Here is a 22,008-nt window from a genome sequence, read left to right on the forward strand (position 1 = left end):
TCCAATTGTTGTGCGTCCTGGCCGTATTGGTGCTGCGACCAGTCCTGCTCACCTCACGCTCCCGTCTACCAGTTCCAGCTCCTTGTCCCTAGCAGCCACTGCCAGTGCCTCTCGCCGTGGCATCCTCAGGAATCTCCAGTCTCATTGGGGCCCTCCAAAACACAGCACTCCTCATGCCGGGGCTCAGCATCGCCCCTCCTCGGCGTTGGCCCCGCCCCTAGGCCTACACGTGTGGACTGCACGGTCCTTTAAAGGGCCCAGTGCGGGAAATCAGTCCCCAGCGCCTGATGATGACCTCACCTAGTCCAGGTATATAAGGTGAGGCCCAGGCCCCAGAACCTCACCTTGGCAATTGGGTCGACACCTCTGTGTTACTAGTTTGCTGTTCCTTGTTCCTGCGTTACCTGCTTCCTTGTTCCAGCCTTCTTCCAGTGTTCCTGTGTTCCTTTCTTGTTCCAGTGCTCCTGTGTTCCAGTGCCTCTCCTGATTCCTGCTCTTTGTTCCGCCTCTTCTTGTACCTCCTCTGACTGATTCATGGTACTGACCTCTGCTTGCCTGACCACGTTTGACCGCTGCCTGGAACTGACCACTGCCTGTCTTCTGACCATGTCGGTCCGCTGCCTGGAACCGACCACTGCTTGTCTCCTGGCCATGCTTGATCGCTGCCTAGAACTGACGTTTGCTTATCTTGACTATGTACAGACTGATCTTGGAACTGACCCTTGCTTTGGCTGACCACCCTTGGAAGGATACCCTGGCTTTGACCCTTGCGCTGCACTAGGATACTCTGTTTGCTCCTGTGACCACCAGACCTGCCTGCTCGGACACTGCCCACGGCCTACATCTGACTAGACCAATAGGCGCTGCCTATCTTGTCAGGAGGCATTCCGGAAGTCTCCGGTGATCCTGGTTCAGGTCTAGTTCCTCCATTCTTCACTAGCCACACTCCTTTGCTTGTGGTGGGCACACCTCTCCGCTACCTCTCCAGGAGACCCTCTGAGGCCCACCTAACTCCAGGCGGTCAGGGTACCCAAGGGCTCAACCTGCGTAAACCCCAGATTGCTATTGGCGAAGCTCCAGCTGGCCTCTGTTTCCATGTGTGCTTTGGCTCCTAGTAGCAGGCACTCTCTGGGTCTGACCAGAGGGCCGTAGCAATCCTGCGCCAGGCCAAGGGTCCACCTCCAGTGCAACACCAATAAAATGGGAAAAATATTGTCCCAATTGAATAGGTTGAAAAGGAGCATTATTTTCCTTCAAGGGACACAAATATTAGAAAAAGAACATTTAAAATTAAAGCGGAAATGGGTTTCACAGGTATTCTCAGCACAAGGTTCTACTAAAAAATGTAGAGTTGCTATCTTGATACATAAAGATGTGTTGTTTCAAATGGAAAAGGTCAAAGTTGATCCAGAGTGTCGCTTTGTTCTGGTGGGGGGAAAGCTTAATGTGAATAATGTTATCCTGGCATCCATCTATGCTCCCAATAACTATAATCATAAATTATTTGTACATCTCATTACTAACCTACAGGATATGGGTACAGCCTCAATAATCTTTTGAAGGGATTTAAATTGTATTGCGAACAATGTCATGGACTAGTGGCCTAGTCTGAGTGTGAATCCTAGTAATGAAAACAGGGGGGTTAATTATTTATGCTCTTCATTGCAATTGTTAGATACATGGCAAATCCTTCACCCAGGCGAGAGGAGCTACATTCATTATGCAAGAGCCCATTCGACCAAGTTTCACATTGATTTTATATTAGTCTCTGAGAGGCTACTTCACAATGTAGAAGGTGCGGCTATATGTCTGGTTACTTGCTCATTAGCCAGAGCAAACTCTAACGCCCAGTCCAAGTTTTGGCATATGCCTACATGATTAGCAAATGATTCTGGTTTTAAGCCTTATCTAGAGGAAAAATGGTGGGAGTTTGCTGAACATAATCATCAACACTGCTCAACCCCCAGTTTGTATTGGGAAATGGCGAAAGCTGTCATGCAGGGAGACATAATTATATCTCCGTTAAATGCAGCACACTTAATAAATATATACTGACATTACACAAGCAGCTTGCCACATATAAAGCTAATTTTAATATTTTTGGGACCAATGATTGGAAAAACAAATTCCTGACCACTCAGAAATTATTGAATGATTGTCTCCATAAGAGGGAGATGGGCTCCTTGTTTGTGATAAAACATTGGTTCTCTAGATATGTTAACAAACGGGTAGACTTTTAGCTAATTTGTTGAGATCTCAGAGGGAGGTCGGTTCATGTCACAGGTCTTAAAAACACAGGGGGCAATTTGTGTATGGATGTATCAGAGATAGGAAAAACTTTCCATCATTTTTGCCATCTGCAGTACACTGCTGAAGGGGAAGATCTTCCGTCACGAGTAAATTTTATGGCCAATGTAAAATTGCCTCAACTGGATCCTAAAGTTTTAAAGAGGCAAAATGTTCCAATTACATCAGGAGAAATAATGGGAATTATTAGGGAATTAAAATCTTTCAATCTCCAGGACCAGATGGGCTGCATGCCACATTTTACAAAGTCTTATGTGAGCATGTTCAGGACCCTCTTAAACATCTTTTTGATGTTATGGTCCAGATGGGGAAAATGCCAGAATCCCCGTGAACAGCTGTATTAATTGTGCTTCCTAAACCGGGGAAAGACCTGAATGATTTTGCCTCATACCGACCTATATCACTTTAAAACCTTAATATAAAAATATATGCCAAATTGCTTGCTAATTGCCTGGAATATGTACTGTCCTCTTTAATTTCCATGGAGCAATCTGGTTGTGTTTATGGTAGGCACTCTAATTCTAATACTTGATGGCTCCTATTGGCCATGGAAATGAGTATCCATAATAAAATACCGGATTCCCTTATAGTTAGTTTCGACGCAGAGAAGGCCTTTGATTGAGTCTCTTGGCCTTCTCTTAAATATATTCTGCTGGAAAATAGGTTTGTTGGGAGTATCCTGGAGGCCGAAACAAGATGAATTAGACTATTTTGTTGAAATTGTCTAATTCATCCTAGACGAATGCACATCCCTATACAGTACTACAATATGGCCTGTAACTTGATGATAATCTCTCCCTGGCTAGGTAGAAAAGGCAGTAGCAGTACTTTGGAGTTGGAGAGACAGTTTGTGTCTCCTCTTAACTTAAAATATATATTACATTCTCCCAGTCAGAAGCTTCCCTCCTTGATTTCTCAATCTTTACTGTTCCAATTTGATAGATGGGTTTGGCAATTTCTTAGGAATTTATTACATCTCTCTTGGCAGATCGCTCCATGTTTACCTTTGATGGGCAATCCACATTTTTTTTGGGAGATTCACAAGTTGTGTTTAAACACCTAGAAGGTATGGGGTGTATTTGATACAGCATTTCCTGGATTTTAGTACCAGAAAAATATACCCTTTAGAGTATTGCATTGAACATTAAAGTATCAGTGCCTGGGACTATTTGGCATATTTACAATTACAGAGTTATATTGTAGGCACTCTGGGAAAAGTTTGGCCTAAGTGCTCTTCAGGGGATTTCAGCGGCATATGCATATAATGAATGCAGGAAAAGTATGTCTGTGGCTTATAAATATCTTCATTTGATTACTACTTATAGATTATTACAGTCTTTGGCGGATATATGGACAAAGGAAGTTTCAGTTACCATCCTAGATGAGGATCTTATGGCAGTTCTGATAATGTTAAATAAGTCTAGAGAGGGCATGTCTTTGAGAGAAATGCAGTTTAAAATTGTTCATAAGTTCTTCTTTTTGCCTCTGAAGGCCTATAGAGTCCATATCGGCCCAAATGACAATTGCTTGAATTGGTCCTCGATGGTTGTGACCCTACTTCACTGCTTGTGGGCTTGGTCATGCATCCAGGGGGTTTTGGCATGATATTTTGAACTCTCTACGTGCTCTTCTTAGAGTACATTTCTCATGGTCTTCAGCTTTCTCTGTGCTAAATGTGAAAGATGAAGCCATTTTGGTAACTAAGGCCCAAAAATCTCTCCTAATTAAATCCTGTTTAATAGCAAAAAAAGTGTATAATGGTGAAATTGATGGATACTGTAAGCCTTTGGAAAGCATTTGGAAAACAAATATGATAGAATTGTTACTACTGGAGAATAAATCTATTAACCCTTTATGTTTAAAAGTAAGAGAGCTTTTATTGAAATTTGGCACCCGTTTATTCAGGTTCTCCCTGTGGGGGTGCAATAATCCTTGTTATAATATAAAGGTGGGGTATGTCTTTGTTCTAACTAACACCCATACTGTTTCTGTCTTTTTCTCTGACTCATGCTGTATGAGTTATGGTATACTTTTTGTATTTTTGTCTGAAGATGGACTAGGGCAGGTGAGGAATAAGTGGGGGTCTAGTTGTAAAGTTATGAAAACAATGTTTCATGGTTGTTTGTTGTATTTCATTTTATATGCCAATAAACATAAATTTAAAAAAATCACCTTTTAAATAGCAAGTAGGGATGTGCAATTCCAAAATGTGTAGTTCTGTTCATTTAATATTATTGTTAATCTGGTTTGTTTCCTGAACTGAATAAAATTATAGCTCACCACAAAAAAACACACAAAACCCCCAAATTTGTGCCATTCAACCTGCAGCCGAGGACTTCCTGGGGCCCTTCCATTCTCCACCACCATTCTAAAAAGCAAATTGAGCCTGCAATCCAGGCCTACCCAACTGGGCCTGTTGGACCCCTCTCAGAAACATATTACAGGAATGGAAACCTCCCTCCTCGACCCCTACTTATCCTCTTCCCATGGGTACTGCATAAGGAATGGTAAGGGCTAGAGCAAAACCACTCACCTCAACCCTGGCGTTTTATGGTTAAAAATGGCACCAGCCACCGGGAGGATAATGCCAAAGTGACATCAATTCAGCGCCTATCTCCAGTCCGGCCACCTCCATTATGATAAATACATCTGTATAGCAGTTGTGAGGAGGACAATTTAGGCCTAGATTAATCAAAATGCTATAAATTTTGCATGAATAATGCCTATGATAAGGAAAAGAGGCATGTCTATGATCATTTCTGAGTTACTGAACCATGTGCTATTTTAGCACTTTGCATATGTATTTTATCACAATGTGAGTTAAATTTATTGTACCCATGAGATTTTCCCTTCACAAGCTGCAAAGTACCCAGGCAGACATTTTTGAGAGTGAGAGGTAGAGGGGAGAGAGAGACTCATTATAAGACCTCCATAGTAGTCAACTCTTTAGATTTATTTATTTATTTATTTAGGGATTTTATATACCGATTTTCTTGATACAGATCAAATCAACTCGGTTTACATAGAACGATAGTACATTAACAGTAACTAGTCAAACCTCAAAAGAGGAGACAGATTAGGAGCAGAAAGTAAAAGTTACATTATAACAATGGTGAATAACTTGGAATTGGAAATGAAGAGACAGATAATCAAAGTAGAGAGATATAACAGAGAGAAGGGGTTGAAGCCAACCTCAGGAGAATAACTCTAGCATTATAACGTGATTATATGACATTCTACTAGTTATTGAAGTACAGCTGATTGAATAATATCTTAGTAGAAAATAGTCTAGGAGACAGGAAAGGCTCTACAGAAAAGCCAAGTCTTCAGTTTCTTCTTAAAGTCTATGAGGCAGGTTTCCTGTCGAAGGTCTGGGGGTAGTGTATTCCAAATGGTGGGGCCTGCTGTTGAAAAAGCCCGGTCCCTGATTGTTAATTTTTGTACCAATTTGATTGAGGGAACATGAAGGGATCCCTTATAGGCATCTCTCAAAGGTCTAGCTGAGGAGTGTAATTTGAGAGGGTGTAGTAGGTCTAGTGGAGTCTGGTGGTGGATGTTTTTATGAATAATGGTAAGGAATTTGTGAACAATTCTAAAATTAATTGGAAGCCAATGTAGGTCTTTTAGAATGGGCGTGATGTGATCTCTGCGCTTAGTGTTGGTCAAAATCCTTGCAGCTGCGTTTTGGAGTAGTTGCAAAGGTTTTAATGTAACAGCTGGTAGACCTTGCAGGATCGAGTTACAATAATCGACCTTAGAGAACAGGATTGCTTGGAGTACAGTCCTGAAGTCATGGTGATATAGGAGAGGCTTGAGTTTTTTAAGCACCTGTAATTTGTAGAAGCATTCTTTTATAGTATAATTTATAAACTTCTTCAAGTTCAGATGATTGTCAATTATAACTCCGAGATCTCTAGCATGAGTGATGTGGGAGATAGTGTGCATTTGTTGTAAGTGTAGACTATTTTCAGGGGTGATAAGCAGGAGTTCAGTCTTAGCAGTATTTAACACCAGGTTGAGGCTAGTAAGGAGATGGTTAATAGTTTGAAGGTGAGATTCCCATAATTTGATTGCTCCTATAGATCACTATAGGAGGGCCAGCTAATAACTTGAGGTGAGGTTTTGGTGGTGGTTTAGGATTTTGGGGAAAGTTTGACATGCAGAGTGAGACATACGAAGAGCACAGTACACCTCGGTGAAGATTTGATATCAATTGGAATGAGAAAAGTCTCTCAAAGATGAGAGTTCTACAATGTTTTCTTGCCCTATCTTGATGGACTCTATAAATAGTTGAATACTGTGAAGGCCTCCCCAGAGGCTCCCTCTCTCTCTCCCTCCCTCCCTCTCTCTCATTCCCCCAAGCCCAGAAATGGCCAAAATGCAATTTGTAATCTTTAGCACAAATTCCGTTACAGTTGTTTTGGGCATATTGCACTGCTCAACACCAGGAAAAAATGTGTAGTTATTTCCGGCATTAAAAATGTGCAATAATGCCCCTCATTTTCATTAATCCCACCCAAACCCCTCCCCAATACTGCCCCGTTCAAAAATTTGCATTCAAGCCATGCGGTACTGCAATCATCACGTGCTTTATGGCGTTAACATACGGTTTATGCCACTATCGCGGGCGTTAAACGCCATAACACATTTTGAAGAATGACTCAGTAAGGTAATTATTTATTTACCTAGCTAAATCTCTTTTAAAATTGTCCTTGGAAATAGCTGGTGCAAATCATGTAGATAATTTGAATTGAAAAAACAAAACAAAACAAATCCTTGAATGGTTAAAATGTATCTAAAATGAAAAAAAAAACTTAAAAAAACAATTCTTATAAATGTGCACTTTGTTCATTCCTCTTGAGACTCACTATAGTTAGTACTCCTTTATTCTTGTACATTTGTTAAGTAAATTTTTCATTGGATCACAGAAAATTGTGAACATTGTTAATCACTGCAGATTAGAGACCTGTTAGGTACTACCTCATGAACTGTGCCAAATGTATAGCTTACTTAAATATAAATTAAATGTGAATTTCATCATATTAGCTTAATGCTGTTAGCCTTATTTTATCTTGTTTAAAATTATAAATTAAAGGTTATACAATTCTAGGCAATGTTATTTAAAAAAGAAATGAGACTAGGCTCTGTGCACACTAGATCAAATAATCTGAAAATATTTGCTAATTATAGAACATCGGAGAACAACATTTGGATTTGTCTTGTAAGGTGCAGAAATGGACTGAGAGTAATATTTTATGCTTAAATAGTGCTCTAACAATACACCCAGTGCTATGTACATTGACATGATATGATTATGATAAGCATAGGTATCTAAACAAAGGGATACAATGAATTGTGCAAGTCAAACAATATACAGAAGACCAGGAGACCCTGACCCAATAACCTGGGCAGCTGTGTCTGCCCATCACCTTGGAGGAGGGGGGGGGGGGGGGAGGACGGGGTAACACATAAATAAATAAATCTTACATACATAATACAAAATACAAACTCGGTAGACAAGATGTGGGATAAAATTGTCCACAGCATTATTACAATAAATGGTGTTACAAGCCTTGTACCCGAGCCATAACATAGGTGAACTATCTGAGGGTCATCACTTTGCAGGCAGCATATCACCTCCGACCCTGGGCCCGCCACAACCAAGCAAGGACTTTCACCAACCGGGAGGAAATCACAGGGTGCTCCGGTCACCCACCTCATCCAAGCAAGGTGACAGTCACAACAAAGGGTGTGGGCATCCGGCCTGCCGCTACACCGGGGCCAGCGGGCCCTGGCGACAGACAGCCCCCCCCCCCCTCACACAAACACACACTGATGCTATTTATCACGTGCTGTGCACTGTCACTAGCTGAAAGCCCCCCCCCCCCCCGGGCTCAGGTACACCTGCCCGGCTGCAACAAATGTAAGAATTCTCTTGATAACATAAAGAACTAACTATCCCACTACCCTTGTACCACAAGAAAGGGGGTAAGATGGGTGGGTTATCCAAGCAAGGCAGCTGCATGGAGGACAGGAAGCGAAAGGGACCGGGGCACTGAGCCCCAGTCAGATACCTCCCTCCACAAGGCTGCCCCCGCCCCACGAGATGGCCTAGGGCCAGAGGTGGCCAATGAGCTGTCCTAAATGGTTCCCACCACACCCAACTGGGGCCACTTCCGAGCCCCCCCTTTGAAGCCCCCCCCCCCCCGCCAGTAGGCTAAGGGTCCTGCGGCTGAGACTGGGCATGCTCCCTTCGGCAGGGCGGAAGCCAATGTTGGTGCATGAGGGCCTCGTCATTGGCTGCGCTGATATCACACATGCGCCCATCTTCGGCAGCACCAGTGTTGCATGTGGGCCGCGTCACCAGCCTATGCCAATGCCGCACTGCTGAAGTGGTAGCGTTTCCCGCCCCCTCCCCAGCGCTAGCGGCGTGCGTGGCGCCGGGTTATTGGCGATGTCCACTCATGCTACGGCTCCACGTTTAAAGCAAAAATTAAACTAGAAAGAGGGACATATAAGCAATAAGGATGGAGACACTTGCACATGTGGTATTATAGTATATCATATGGGTATTGTTAGGTCTTAGGAAGCTTGGCAGTCCCATGCCTCATGAATATTGAGAGGTAATTTAAGCTGGATCTTAAATTTTGTTTCAAGTTTATCACCTTAATTTTGCCAAAGTATATCAGTATTTCATCTGTTAACAAAGGCTGAATAACTTTGCAATATAATTTCATATGTATGCTCATGCTTTAATGCACAGTATTTGGAGAGAGTTTTCAAAGCCAATTACCTGGGTAGACAACAGTTTACCAAGATAAAAAGGCTTGTCTAAAAATGTCCCTTTTCTAACTGGCTATAAGTATACAGAGTCTTCCAAAGCATATGCACTTCTAACTGGGTTGCAAGGAGACGTTTCCAGAGGATTGTTTAGTTTGAGGAGGAAAAGAGCATTGTGTACATGACATTTTCACAAGCGCTCGTGCTATTCACCCTCTCCTCCCTGTTGGCTACCCATGCTAAAGAGCAGGTGAAAAGTATGTGGCTGCATTTAGTACAGGCTCTTTATGCTGTATTTGCCAAGAGAAATAACATGGTTAGTTTGCCCTTGAAAAATTGTGTAACTGCACACATTATAGGCACCAGCATGGTTTACAACCTTGTGATCTGTTTGAGAATCCTCCCCTAGTTGCAAACCCCAAGATCTCAAATGATTGCAATGATTTCTTTATATTAATAGGGCTTCCTTCTGTTTAAAAAAAATCATATAACATATTCCTGGTAATATTTAACTCCGTTTTATTATTTTACAGTTGCACTCCAATTCCGACAAAGGCGATGGATCAGTCAAATACATCCTTACCGGGGAAGGAGCTGGCACTATATTTACTATTGATGACACTACAGGAGACATTCATGCAACCAAAAGCCTTGATCGAGAGCAAAAGACACACTATGTTTTGCATGCCCAGGCCATTGACAGGAGGACAAACAAACCCCTTGAACCTGAATCCGAGTTCATTATCAAAGTACAGGACATCAATGACAATGCACCTGAATTCTCAGATGGACCCTATACCGTCACTGTGCCAGAAATGTCTGAAATTGGTAAGCAAAATACATTTTTCACAGCTTCACTTTTTTTTCCAAAAACTTTACTAGAACAAAAAATCAGGATAGTACAATATCCTTATACAAGGTAAATACAAAACAGGTTGTTTTTTAGAAATGTCATTGTCTTTAGTTGTATTTGTATTATATAGGATGTTTGTATTTTATTGTGTTGTGCTGTTTGATTACTCTCTGTCGGGGTAATTTTGAAAAGAATGCATGTGCACCCATAAGTGCACATAGTGCATGAGCAGGGAAATGCAGTAATTTTAAATAGTTTGCACAAGTATATATGTATCATTGTATCATTTAAAATACCCTTTCCAAGCGTATGTATATGAGTGTGTGATCTTAAGATGTGGCTCGAGTAAATGTTCTATGCGTATTTTTGCTAGGGCTTTAGCGTCTTTTATGTATATATGCAAGCGGATTTTAAAAAATGCTCGCATAAGGGAAAAAAACTGTTTTTTTAAGTAGTCCACCAGTTCACCCAGTTCATATTCAGGAATCAAGACCCCTTGTGTTCTTAATCCTGCAAGCCTCCCACTTGATTCCGAACCTTCACGCTGTACTAAACCCGCTAAAACTTGAGATCTCCAGACTTATTCCTCATCAGGACCAGCAATAAAGATACACAGATAACATGCAGATGCATGTCATGGTCAGTTTTATAAAAATATGGACTTATGCGCATAGGTTTTGGCCACTCCCCAGAATTCCCATACCATGCCCATTCCCTGTCCCTTTTCTACCTCCTTATTCTTGATGCATGCATGTGTATATGCCCGCATACTTTGCGGCTTCTTAAAATGCACGTTTCTCGTGCGAGGCACGAATATGCGCGTATGTGGCTGTTTTTACACAAGCAATGCTTTTAAAATCGACCCCTATGATTTTATGTCATTTTTTGCCTTCACTTAGCATGGATTGCTATTACTTGTTAGGTTTTGTTTTCTGCTTTGAGCATATAAATGGAAAAGTGTTTATATAAATAAAGAAAGAAAGAAAGAAACATACATAATTCTATTATTAGCTGTACCCAAGATGAATAATCAGGCAAAGAGTTAAAAAAATAATATCTACCATAAGCTGCATAATATAGCCACTTCCTACTCACAAGAAGTCCTGATGATAGTTGTATTATAAGTTCATCCAAAGTGTCCCAGCAAGAGTTATTTTTTTTTCTTTAACTAAGGTGGTGTCACCAAATCAGTTCTTATACTTTTAGATGTTTATTCAGTTAAATATTTTAGTGCTGATAAACGAAACCCGATTCATGGATAACAGGCTAAGAAAGAAATGATATCATGATGCTTCATAAGCTGCTCAGTCTTGCACCAGTGTAAAACTCCTCAACCATTTGCTTTTGTAATAAGTCTCAGGTGAGCTGCACAAGTAGGCAGGCAGGCTGAAAGAAAGGGACTTGGACACACCCCAGCACACTCAAAAGTTCCAAATGCTCCAGAAAATTAAGCTGCCTTTCCAAAATGAATATCTTCTTAGCATTTTCTTTTCTTCTCTTCTCTTTCATACTGTGCATAAGCTACTGAGCACTGCCTAGATCAATCCCCCCCCCACACACACACACACACACCAAAAGAATCAGTCTGTTACAATAAGCTACATTATGTTCATTAAAAATCTCATATGTTCTGTTTCAGTGTTTCCCAATGTTTTCAAGCCCAAGGCACACTTTAACAAAAAACCTGTATGGCACACCAGCTTCCATGGAGCAGGTAGTACAGACTTGCAGAGGATCAAAAGAAGAGCTAAGTTAGCACTGAAAGCCCCATCAGTTTCTCTTCCAACTTTAAAACAAAGGGAGAGAGAGAGGGCAGAGACAAACATGAACCCATCACAATGGACTAGCTTCCTCTATATATACATGCAAGAGAAGGGAAAAGTCTGAGTGAGGCTGGCAGCTGGCATGGTTAATTTTTTGACAGCTGCATGTGGCTGCCAGAGTTTCTCCATTGCTGCTGCTGCTCCCAACACTCAGAGTGAGTCACATGATCACCAAGTGCATGTTCTCTCCATCTTACTCAGCATGGGGGTAAGACAGAGGCTGGAAGGGATCAAAAAGGGAATTGCTGTTTGCTGCACAAAGTGGGACCCAGTTAGCTGTGCCCTGAAGGCTGCTCATTTCTTACCACTAGGGATGTGCATTCAGTTTTGTCGAATTAGGAAATTTGTACAATATTTCCTAATTCGTCATGTATCAGTAAACCGAAAAACCGATTGCATTTTCGGAAAAAATAGTTTTTCGGTTTAGCTAAACCGAAAACGATTTGCCACGAAAAAAAATGCCAAACTGCGGAAGATATGAAATTTCCTGTGGTTTTACGAAACTGAAAGCTGAAACGATCACCGGTACAATGCACATCTCTACTTACCACACCCTGGGGCTCAAGCTGATGTAGACAGGAAGAAGAGACATGCATAATTACACATATTCTCACAGAAAGGAGTTCATATACATGTAAGAGTCACCTCTAAGACCTCCTGTTGCTGACTTCAGAGCCCAGGTTCTAGACTGAACCTGACCATGAGTCAGTGGTGACTTTTCCAAAGCACAACTGATCAGGTCTGAAGGCACACCAGCGTGCGATGGCATACTGGTTGGGAACACTGTTCTGTTTAACATTTTGTGGAAGGCATGGTCTTTTTTGCAGGTATGTTGGAAACTTCCAGCATCTCAGCTCATGCTCCTGGTGTCTCAATGTCTATCCAGGCTGGTGAGATACCTAAAGAATCTATGCTAACATCTAGCATTTTAGAAACCAGAATGTGGTCAGTGCAGGATTAGGAGGCATGTGCTCTAGATATATGCATGCAATCCTTTTTTTATGGTTATACAATCCTCCAGGCCAGGTTCAGCTTTCAGCTAAATGGCACTCTGGGTGAAAACTGTCAATGACATCCACCCCGCCCAATTTATCTCCACCCCCTGATCTTTGACATAGATTAGCAGGGGTGGGGGTTCTTACAAGCTTTCTTTATGAGTAGCAGTTGCAGGGGCAGGGTGTGATTCCGCTTTCCCAGGCATCTGCCGCCCTCCACACACACATCTTATCCCCCTCTTTTGGCATCCTCTCACTTGCCACATTCCCCTCCTCTGCTCCTGCACCCTGTCTCTTATTTGCATCCACAGCATCCTCTCCCCTGCCTCTTAACCTCCCCTAATTCCTAGCATCCTTCCCTGTCTCTTCCTTCCTTCATACTTGCCATCCACTCCCCCATCTCTTAAACTCCTCATCCCCAGTTTCCTCTCCCATGTCTCTTAACCCTCTCTCCCATCCCTATCATCTGCCTCTGCACAATCTCTCTTGTTTCTCTCCCACTCCACTCTACTGCTACCACTTCATCTGCTTGCCCTGTTCTTCCTACTTAATTCTGGCAAAACACTTGAGTAATGGCAGAGCTGCCCCCACCATTCCTCCCTATCTCTGCCAGCTCTGCAGGCATGCTGAAAACTTGTGATCTGTCATTTTCTGCATGCTGATCTCAGGATGGAGGAGTTCAGCATACAGGAAATGCTGGCCCATAAGTTTACAACATGCTTGTAGAGTCAGCACTGATGGGAAAGGTGGCACAGGCTCCCGCTGCTCCTCCCGATCTCACATTGGGTCTGCATGGCCTGAGGTGCAGCAATTTTAGCTGCTTAAGGAACCTTGCTCAGCTTCACATGCAAGAGCCGCAGGGCACATTGTTGGTGGTGAACTCAGGGGGGCACTGCCCCTTGTTGCATAGTGTCCAGGGTGACCACCATGCTTGCCCTACTCAAAGGTTGGCCCTGCTCCAGGCTTGTTGGTGAGAGCCTTTTCAAGAGGAAGGAGCATAGCCCTTCAGATTGAGAATTGCTGTGCATGTATTAGAGGAAGCATAAAGGTAGGTAGAGGTATTTTATCGCTAGACTGAGAAACCCAGTGTATTGGGCTCTAAGCGTGTTACATAAGAACTTACTTTATCTCCTCTGAAACTGCCTCTAATTTGCTTGCAGTATGGTCAGCTTTGTCTGACTTATCATTTCTGCTAGGAGTTAGCAATCTGTTCTTATTTCTGCTAGGAGTTAGCAATCTGATGTGAACTCTGCTAGGAGTTAGCAATCTTTCATTTACAGCTCTGTTGATAAGGCTGGTAGTTAGCAAGCTGTTGTTATTTAGAATAGTTGTGGGTTGATCCTTGGACGAGTGGCAGGTGACCACACCCTCGAGGGAAATCCTGAGAGGGACCACTAGTCAGGCTTAGTGTAGAGACAGACACACACTAGTTATTTTATTAGACAATATAGTAAACCACCAGAGGTGGCAGTAGTGAGCTGGAAGCACCCGGCTGGGCTGTAGTCCCTTAGGTACTGGAACAGCGATCCCAGTGTAGCTGAGCTGTAGAGAAACTGAGTAGGCAGTATATGCAAAGTTCTGGAACAAGTCCTTGATGGTAACACTCACACAATAGTCTCTTAAGGCAGCCTGGGAGATGGCATGCATTAGGCCCTCGAGGAGCGAGAACCTGGACCGAGGGAAAGCTCTGAGAGATAGATGGAAACTCACTGATGTTGAAGCAGAAATGACTTCTTAGCAGAAGTGGTATTCAGGAGCAAGTCCGGGATGTGGGCCCTCGAGGAAAGAGTACCGGTTCCAGACTGCAACCTGAAAAGAAAAAGAGAGAGTGAGGCCCCCGAGAAGGCCCCGAAGAGGCAGAGTAGCTAGGGTTGTGGAGAGCGAATCCCATCAGCAGTGACCAGGAGGAAGCTAGGTAATCAATCCTTTTGCTAACTCGTCTTATTAGCGAAAACTGAGACCTTAAATATCTGGAGCTGGTGACATCATCTCAGGGGGACACCCCTGAGGTTTGCACCAATGCTGGTACATCAGTCGGGCTGCGTGCACCCTTAGGCATCTGGTCAATATGGCTGCTTGCAGCGTCGAGCCGATCCAGGAACACCAGAAGAGGACGGCATGGAGACGCCACAACAGCTAGCCTTCTATCAACCCCGAAGGGAGTCACCAAAGAGGTAAGGTGGGTGGAGCAGAGACGTCAGACAATGACGGACACAACAGTACCCCCTTCAAAGGGCGATCTCCTCTTCGGGTACCAGGTTCAGGTTTGAAGGATGCACGAGATGGAATCGACGAAGCATCACTTTATCCACGATAATGGTCTGAGGCTCCCAAGTGTGTACTTCGGGGTCGAACCCTTCCCATCTTAGAAGGTATTCAAAAAATCTTGCCTGTATACGAACATCCAGTATCTCTTGATTATGATCTCTAGTCTTCTTCTGCATAGATGACAGGTGGATCTTGAAATTTGAAGACAATTTGCTGAGTATGAGCGGTTTCAGATGAAATGTGGAATGCGTTATGGAAATTGACCAGGTGGTAGCTTCAGACGGTAGGTGACTTTCCCAATACGATGAAGAATTGGGAATGGGCCCACATAGTGAGGAACAATCCGAAAGAGAGTAGAAGAATCAGAGGTGCTTGGTTGAAAACCAGACCTTGTCTCCTGGCTTGAAGACTGAAGCATGCGCAAGGAGCGCATAGTAGTCCTTCATAGCAACGTCACTCGCTAAATGAGCATGTCCATGGTCTGAAGCCACAGTCTATGGAAAACATCAGCAGTGGTTTGAGCTGCTGGGGATGTCACTGAAGACTTCAGTGGAAGTAGCGGTGTTAGGGACGTCCAAAAAACCACTTCAAGATGACTGTCCAGAACATATAGCTGGATAAAAAATGATGGTATTGCCAGTGGATATGGACTGGATAGTTACCAAGAGTATCCTCTTCGGGTCTAATATGTGCTGTGGCTCTTCAGGCACATCCTCTGAATGAAAAAGCGTAACAGAGATACCCTAAGTTATATGATCCGTGAATACGGTATTGCTGTTGAGCGCCTTCGAGTCAAGGTGAATGTTGAAGGCATATGAATATCAGCAGCAATGGAAAGGGCTACTGGGGACGTTATAGCATTCTTCGATAGAAGTGGCGGTGTTAAGAAACGTTCAAAGCCCACTTCAAGTTGTAGTTCAATAGTGGATATTCTGAATTGGCAAGAGGACTCTTCAGATATTCCACTAGAGTTTAAGAAATAAGGTTGCCTCCTTTCCCTGAGTCCACAAAGACAGGAGTCTGAACAGTACCCGGTCCGCAGGTCAAAGAGACTGGGGGAGAATGCGGAGGAGAAGACATGGTAAGGCCCAAGAACAGTCCTCCTACAGGACTTAGGCCTGTCCGCCCGGACGAATAGAGCATGTAGAGACATCATGGCCAGGCTGACCGCAGTACATGCAGAGGCCGCGCTTCTTCCGAAATCTTCTCTCTTTAGAAGTCAAATGTCCACGACCAAGTTGCATCGATTCATCTTTATCAGCAGAAAATCACTGGAGCCTTTCGAAGTGCAGGTATAGAGCTAGCCTGATTCAACCCAGATAACATCCTAGGCCTGAGTTCCTTCACCTTGTCCCGGAGCCGATGATCGATCTGAGTAGCCAAGGCTACTAATTCGTCCAGCGAGTCAGGAGTTTCACGAGCAGCCAGCTCATCTTTTAACTGGGTATCCAGGCCTCTGCAAAAGAGAGTCTTGAGACATTTGGGGTCCCAGCAAAGTTCTGCCGCAAGTGTTATAAACTCTATGGCAAATTCAGCCAATGATCTGTTGCCTTGCTTCAAATCCACCAAAATAAAACCGGCTACAGAATTTCGAGCAGGGTCATCAAAAACGGATTTAAATAAGTCCATAAATCCTTCTATGTCCTGCAAAATAGGGTCCTTGTGCTCCCACAAGGTAGATGCCCAAGACAAGGCCCTACCATCCAAGTAGGAAAGGATGTAGGTAGTCTTGGAGAAAGCAGTAGGAAATAAAGATGGTTGTAAGGTAAAGTGCAAGCAGCTCTGGTTTAAGAAGCCCCAAGTCTTCTGTATTTCTCCAGAGAAGCGGATCGGAGCTGCCAGTGGTACAGCAGTCTTTAAAGTTACCTCCTGTAACTGACTTTCATGGTTAGAAGCAGTACTTTGAATCTTCTGTGTGTGTAGCTGATGAAAAGCTGAAGTAAGTTTTTCCAGGGCGTCCTGTTCCACAATTCGCTGAGCCAGGCCTGGTATAACCTGCAAAGCATTGAGTTGTGCTGGATCCATGTAGTTACCCAAACTCTGGAGTCAAGTCGAACCCTGTAGTCAAGCCGGATCCTTGGATTTAACCGGAACCTAGGAGACAAGCCAGATTCATGGAGGTAAGCTGAAACCTGAAATCAGCTGGAACCTTGGAGACAAGCCGGATCCATGGAGTTAGCAATCTGTTATCATTTTTGCTAGGAGTTAGCAATCTGATGTGAACTCTGCTAGGAGTTAGCAATCTGTCATTTACAGCTCTGTTGATAAGGCTGGTAGTTAGCAAGCTGTTGTTATTTAGAATAGTTGTAGGTGGATCCTTGGACCAGTGGCAGATGACCATGCCCTCGGGGGAAATCCCGAGAGGGACCACTGGTCAGGCTTAGTGTAGAGACAGACACACACTAGTTCTTTTATTAGACAATATAGTAGAGATGTGAATCGTGTCCTCGATCATCTTAACAATCGATTTCGGCTGGGAGGGGGAGGGAATCGTATCGTCGCCGTTTGGGTGTTTAGATTATCGTGAAAAATCGTTTAAAATTGTGAACACACACTAAAACCCCCTAAAACCCACCCCGACCCTTTAAATTAAATCCCCCACCCTCCCGACCCCCCCCCCCAAATGCCTTAAATTACCTGGGGGTCCAGCGGCACACTAAAACCCCCTAAAACCCACCCCCGGCACACTAAAACCCACCCGACCCTTTAAATTAAATCCCCCACCCCAAATGCCTTAAATTACCTGGGGGTCCGTAGTGGCGGTCCGTAGCTTAAATTACCCCCGGGTCCGTAGCTAAATCGGGGAAAGGGGGAGAGCAGGAAATCCGGCACAGTAAGTCTTCAGCCGGCGCCATTTTGCAAAATGGCCGCCGCAAAATGGCGGTGGCCATAGACCAATACGATTCGACGCAGGAGGTCGTTCCGGACCCCCGCTGGACTTTTGGCAAGTCTTGTGGGGGTCAGGAGGCCCCCCCAAGCTGGCCAAAAGTTCCTGGGGGTCCAGCGGGGGCCTCTGGAGCGATCTCCTGCCGCGAATCGTTTCCGTACGGAAAATGGCGCCGGCAGGAGATCGACTGCAGGAGGTCGTTCAGCGGCGGTCTGGAACCCTCGCTGAATGACCTCCTGCAGTCGATCTCCTGCCGGCGCCATTTTCCGTACGGAAACGATTTGCGGCAGGAGATCGCTCCAGGGGCCCCCGCTGGACCCCCAGGAACTTTTGGCCAGCTTGGGGGGGGCCTCCTGACCCCCACAAGACTTGCCAAAAGTCCAGCGGGGGTCCGGAACGACCTCCTGCGTCGAATCGTATTGGTCTATGGCCGCCGCCATTTTGCGGCGGCCATTTTGCAAAATGGCGCCGGCTGAAGACACCACGATTTACTGTGCCGGATTTCCTGCTCTCCCCCTTCCCCCGATTTAGCTACGGACCCGGGGGTAATTTAAGCTACGGACCGCCGCTACGGATCCCCAGGTAATTTAAGGCATTTGGGGGATTTAATTTAAAGGGTCGGGGTGGGTTTTAGGGGGTTTTAGTGTGCCGGGGGTGGGTTTTAGGGTGTTTTAGTGTGCCGCTGGACCCCCAGGTAATTTAAGGCATTTGGGGGGGGGTTCGGGAGGGTGGGGGATTTAATTTAAAGGGTCGGGGGTGGGTTTTAGGGGGTTTTAGTGTGCCGGTTTTCCTGCCCTCCCCCTTCCCCCGATTTACGATTTTTTGACGATAAATCGGGGGAATTGGTATTGTATCGTGGCCCTAACGATTTTTGACGATTTAAAATATATCGGACGATATTTTAAATCGTCAAAAAACGATTCACATCCCTACAATATAGTAAACCACCGGAGATGGCAGTAGTGAGCTGGAAGCGCCCGGCTGGGCTATAGTCCCTCAGGTATTGGAACAGCAATCCCAGGATGGCTGAGCTGTAGAGAAACTAAGAAAGTGAGTAGGCAGTATATGCAGAGTTCAGGAACAAGTCCTTGATGGTAACACTCACACAATAGTCTCTTAAGGCAGCCCAAGAGTTGGTATGCATTAGGCCCTCAAGGAGTGAGTACCTGGTTCCAGGGAAAGCTCTGAGAGATAGATAAGACTCACTGATGTTAAGCAACAAAGACTTCTTAGAAGCAATACATTAAACCACCAAAGGTGGCAGTAGTGAGCTGGAAGCACCCGGTTGGGCTGTAGTCCCTCAGGTATTGGAACAGCGATCCCAGTGTGGCTGAGCTGTAGAGAAACTAAGAAAGTGAGTAGGCAGTATATGCAAAGTTATGGAACAAGTTCTTGATGGTAACACTCACACAATAGTCTCTTAAGGCAGCCCGGGAGATGGTATGCATTAGGCTCTCTAGGAGCGAGAACCTGGACCAAGGGAAAGCTCTGAGAGATAGATAGAAACTCACTGATATTGAAGCAGCGATGACTTCTTAGCAGAAGTGGTATTCAGGAGCAATTCCGGGATGTGGGCCCTCGAGGAGCGAGTACCGGTTCCGGACTGCAACCTGAAAAGAAAAAGAGAGAGTGAGGCCCCTGAGGTGTGGGTACCTCTAGTGAAGTCCGAGGAGGCAGAGTAGCTAGGGTTGCAGAGAGTGAATCCCATCCACAGCGACCAGGAGAAAGCTAGGTAATCAATCCCCTTGCTAACTCGTCTTCTTAGCGAAAACTGAGACCTTAAATATCTGGAGCTGGTGACGTTATCTCAGGGAGACGCCCCTGAGGTTCGCGCCAATGCTAGTATATCAGTTGGGCTGCGTGTGCACGCGCCCTTAGGCATCTGGTCAACATGACGGCTTGCAGCGTCGAGCCGGTCCGGGAACGCCGGAAGAGGACGGCATGGAGACACCGCAGCAGCTAGCCTTCCATCAACCTCGAAGGGAGTCGCCAACGAGGTAAGGTGGTAGGAGCAGAGATGTCGGACAGCGACAGACACAACACTGACATCCTTCATGCTGAAATTCAGACCTCATTCTCAGGTTGGCCTGTGCAACTTTGTTTCCACTCAGGAGCCTTGCAGAGAAAAACTGCTGAAAACAAGATGTCAAAGGTTCCAATGGCTCTTACATTCACTGCTAGATGGGTTGGGAGGCTGTCAGAGCTTATAAATTTCTTTCCTGATTGAAAAAAAATACTTGTATCTTCCATAATTTTAAACCTGATAGATTCAGGAGAGAGAACCACACAAGTAAAGCAGTCATCGCTGATCATAGCTCTATAGTGCCCCCCACAGTTCAGGTTTTAAAGAATCATGTCATATCAACTCATTTATTTTTTTAAAATAGCATTTCTAAGAGTCAAACTGTGAACTCCTGAGGTTTCCATCTGGGTTGTTTTTTTTTTAAAGCTAACTATCTCTTCCCTTGTGCTATTCCAGGCCATTTAATTTTGAAAAATTGTACCAGCTCTAAAGGATCAATACTGAGCAAAATTATAGTCATAACTTTATATGTTCCTGATCAAGATTTTCCCCACTTTAGGTATAATTATGTCAATGAGTGTTATTTGTGGACATGATGTAAAGGAAAATACAGTAATGTTATAGTTCATGGTTACTTATTTAATATAGTTAAAGTATAACAAGATAAAATACAGCTTTGATGATGATGATGTCAGACAGTTTTATATAGGTTATGAACCAATTTGTTTTGTATGTACTTGGTTGTTAGTACATGTGCATTACTGTTTGTCATATTCAAGGTAACAATATCTTTACAGTTTTCTTTGACTTTAGTAACACAAGTTATTATAACCAATGATGCAACTAAATCATTTCTAAGGGACTAGTTATCTACTTGCCCACCAGTTATGAGTGTATCACTCTTGAGGGCCAGCTAAAAGAATAAGCTATCCATCTAATGGAGGTATAGCCTAGTGGTTAGAACAGCAGGAAGGGGAGCTGGGAGGAGGGCAAACCCCACTTCTCCCCTGATGTTCCTCGTGACCTTGGCCCAGTCACTTCATCCTCTATTACTGCAGGTGCAAAACTATTTATTATAGGTTTTCTTCTACTTTGTGTTTATGGGCAAAATACTTGAAAGGCAAACTTTAAAAGCCCTACACATGCCAAAACTGGGACATATGTGCATGAGTCAGACTGGCTTGCGTAGAGCAGATTTTATAAGCCGCCCAACGACACACATATCTCTCTCTGCGTGCACGAGTTAAGTGTTTTCAAAGAGGGGCATGGCATGGGCATGGTCTGGGTATGGGTGTGTCGGTGAAGGTCAAAAGATGTGCACATAAATATATGCACAGGCATGTTCCGGGGTCCCTGCTGCATAACTTTACTACTGGTATGGATGGCATGTAAGTAATAAAATAAAAAAACCTAGGCTAGCCAGCAGGGTTGGTGCTAACAGAGGGAAAGGGTGACTATTAAACTAGGAGGGTTTGGAAGCCTTATCCCCTAACTGGGTGAATTGGGAATGAACTGTGAAAACTACCTATGGCATCAGTGCGTGTCCCTTATAAAATTCCTCTACTTACACGGTAGAAGCGTCATTTGCACACACATGCGCGTGGCCATCTAAAATTGTGCACACACCTACGCACAATTGGTAGGTGTGTGCGTAGGTGTGTATAACATACACGCATGTTTGCACATGCGTGCAAATATGCGTGTATGTTATAAAATTGACGCGTCTCTGGGCACGAGCCAGAAAATATGCACATGTGTGCCCGTGTGCCACTATTAAAGCTACCATCTTGGTAAATATGGCCCTTAGATTGTAAGCCCTTTGGGGCAATGACCTATTGACTGTACCCAAATTTGTAACTAACCTTGAGCTTGAATTTGGAAAGAATAGACAGTAAATCCTAATGTATTGCTCTAATATGTATTTCCTAGCAACTGTACCCGTTCTACGCCCAGGCAGCGAGCCTTTTATTGCCACATCTGCTCTTGATTTGGGCAGAATTTCCCTAGAAATTCACTGTAAGAGTGTCCCTTCCACATACACACACCCTCATACAGGCTCCCTCACTCTCTGG

General features: G+C 44.2%; 1 protein-coding gene across 2 annotated transcripts in view; it reads left to right on the forward strand.

Annotated features, from left to right (window-relative positions):
- CDH18 (cadherin 18) overlaps window positions 1-22,008 on the forward strand; it is a 1,107,921-nt gene that overhangs the window by 262,801 nt on the left and 823,112 nt on the right. For both annotated transcript variants that reach the window (XM_029590319.1, XM_029590320.1), the window contains exon 2: window positions 9,621-9,915. In XM_029590319.1, coding sequence (XP_029446179.1) covers window positions 9,621-9,915 — 295 coding nt within the window. The remainder of the gene's footprint in view (window positions 1-9,620; window positions 9,916-22,008) is intronic.

The sequence above is a fragment of the Rhinatrema bivittatum genome, chromosome 2 (assembly GCF_901001135.1).
Source record: "Rhinatrema bivittatum chromosome 2, aRhiBiv1.1, whole genome shotgun sequence".
Lineage (NCBI taxonomy): Eukaryota > Metazoa > Chordata > Amphibia > Gymnophiona > Rhinatrematidae > Rhinatrema > Rhinatrema bivittatum.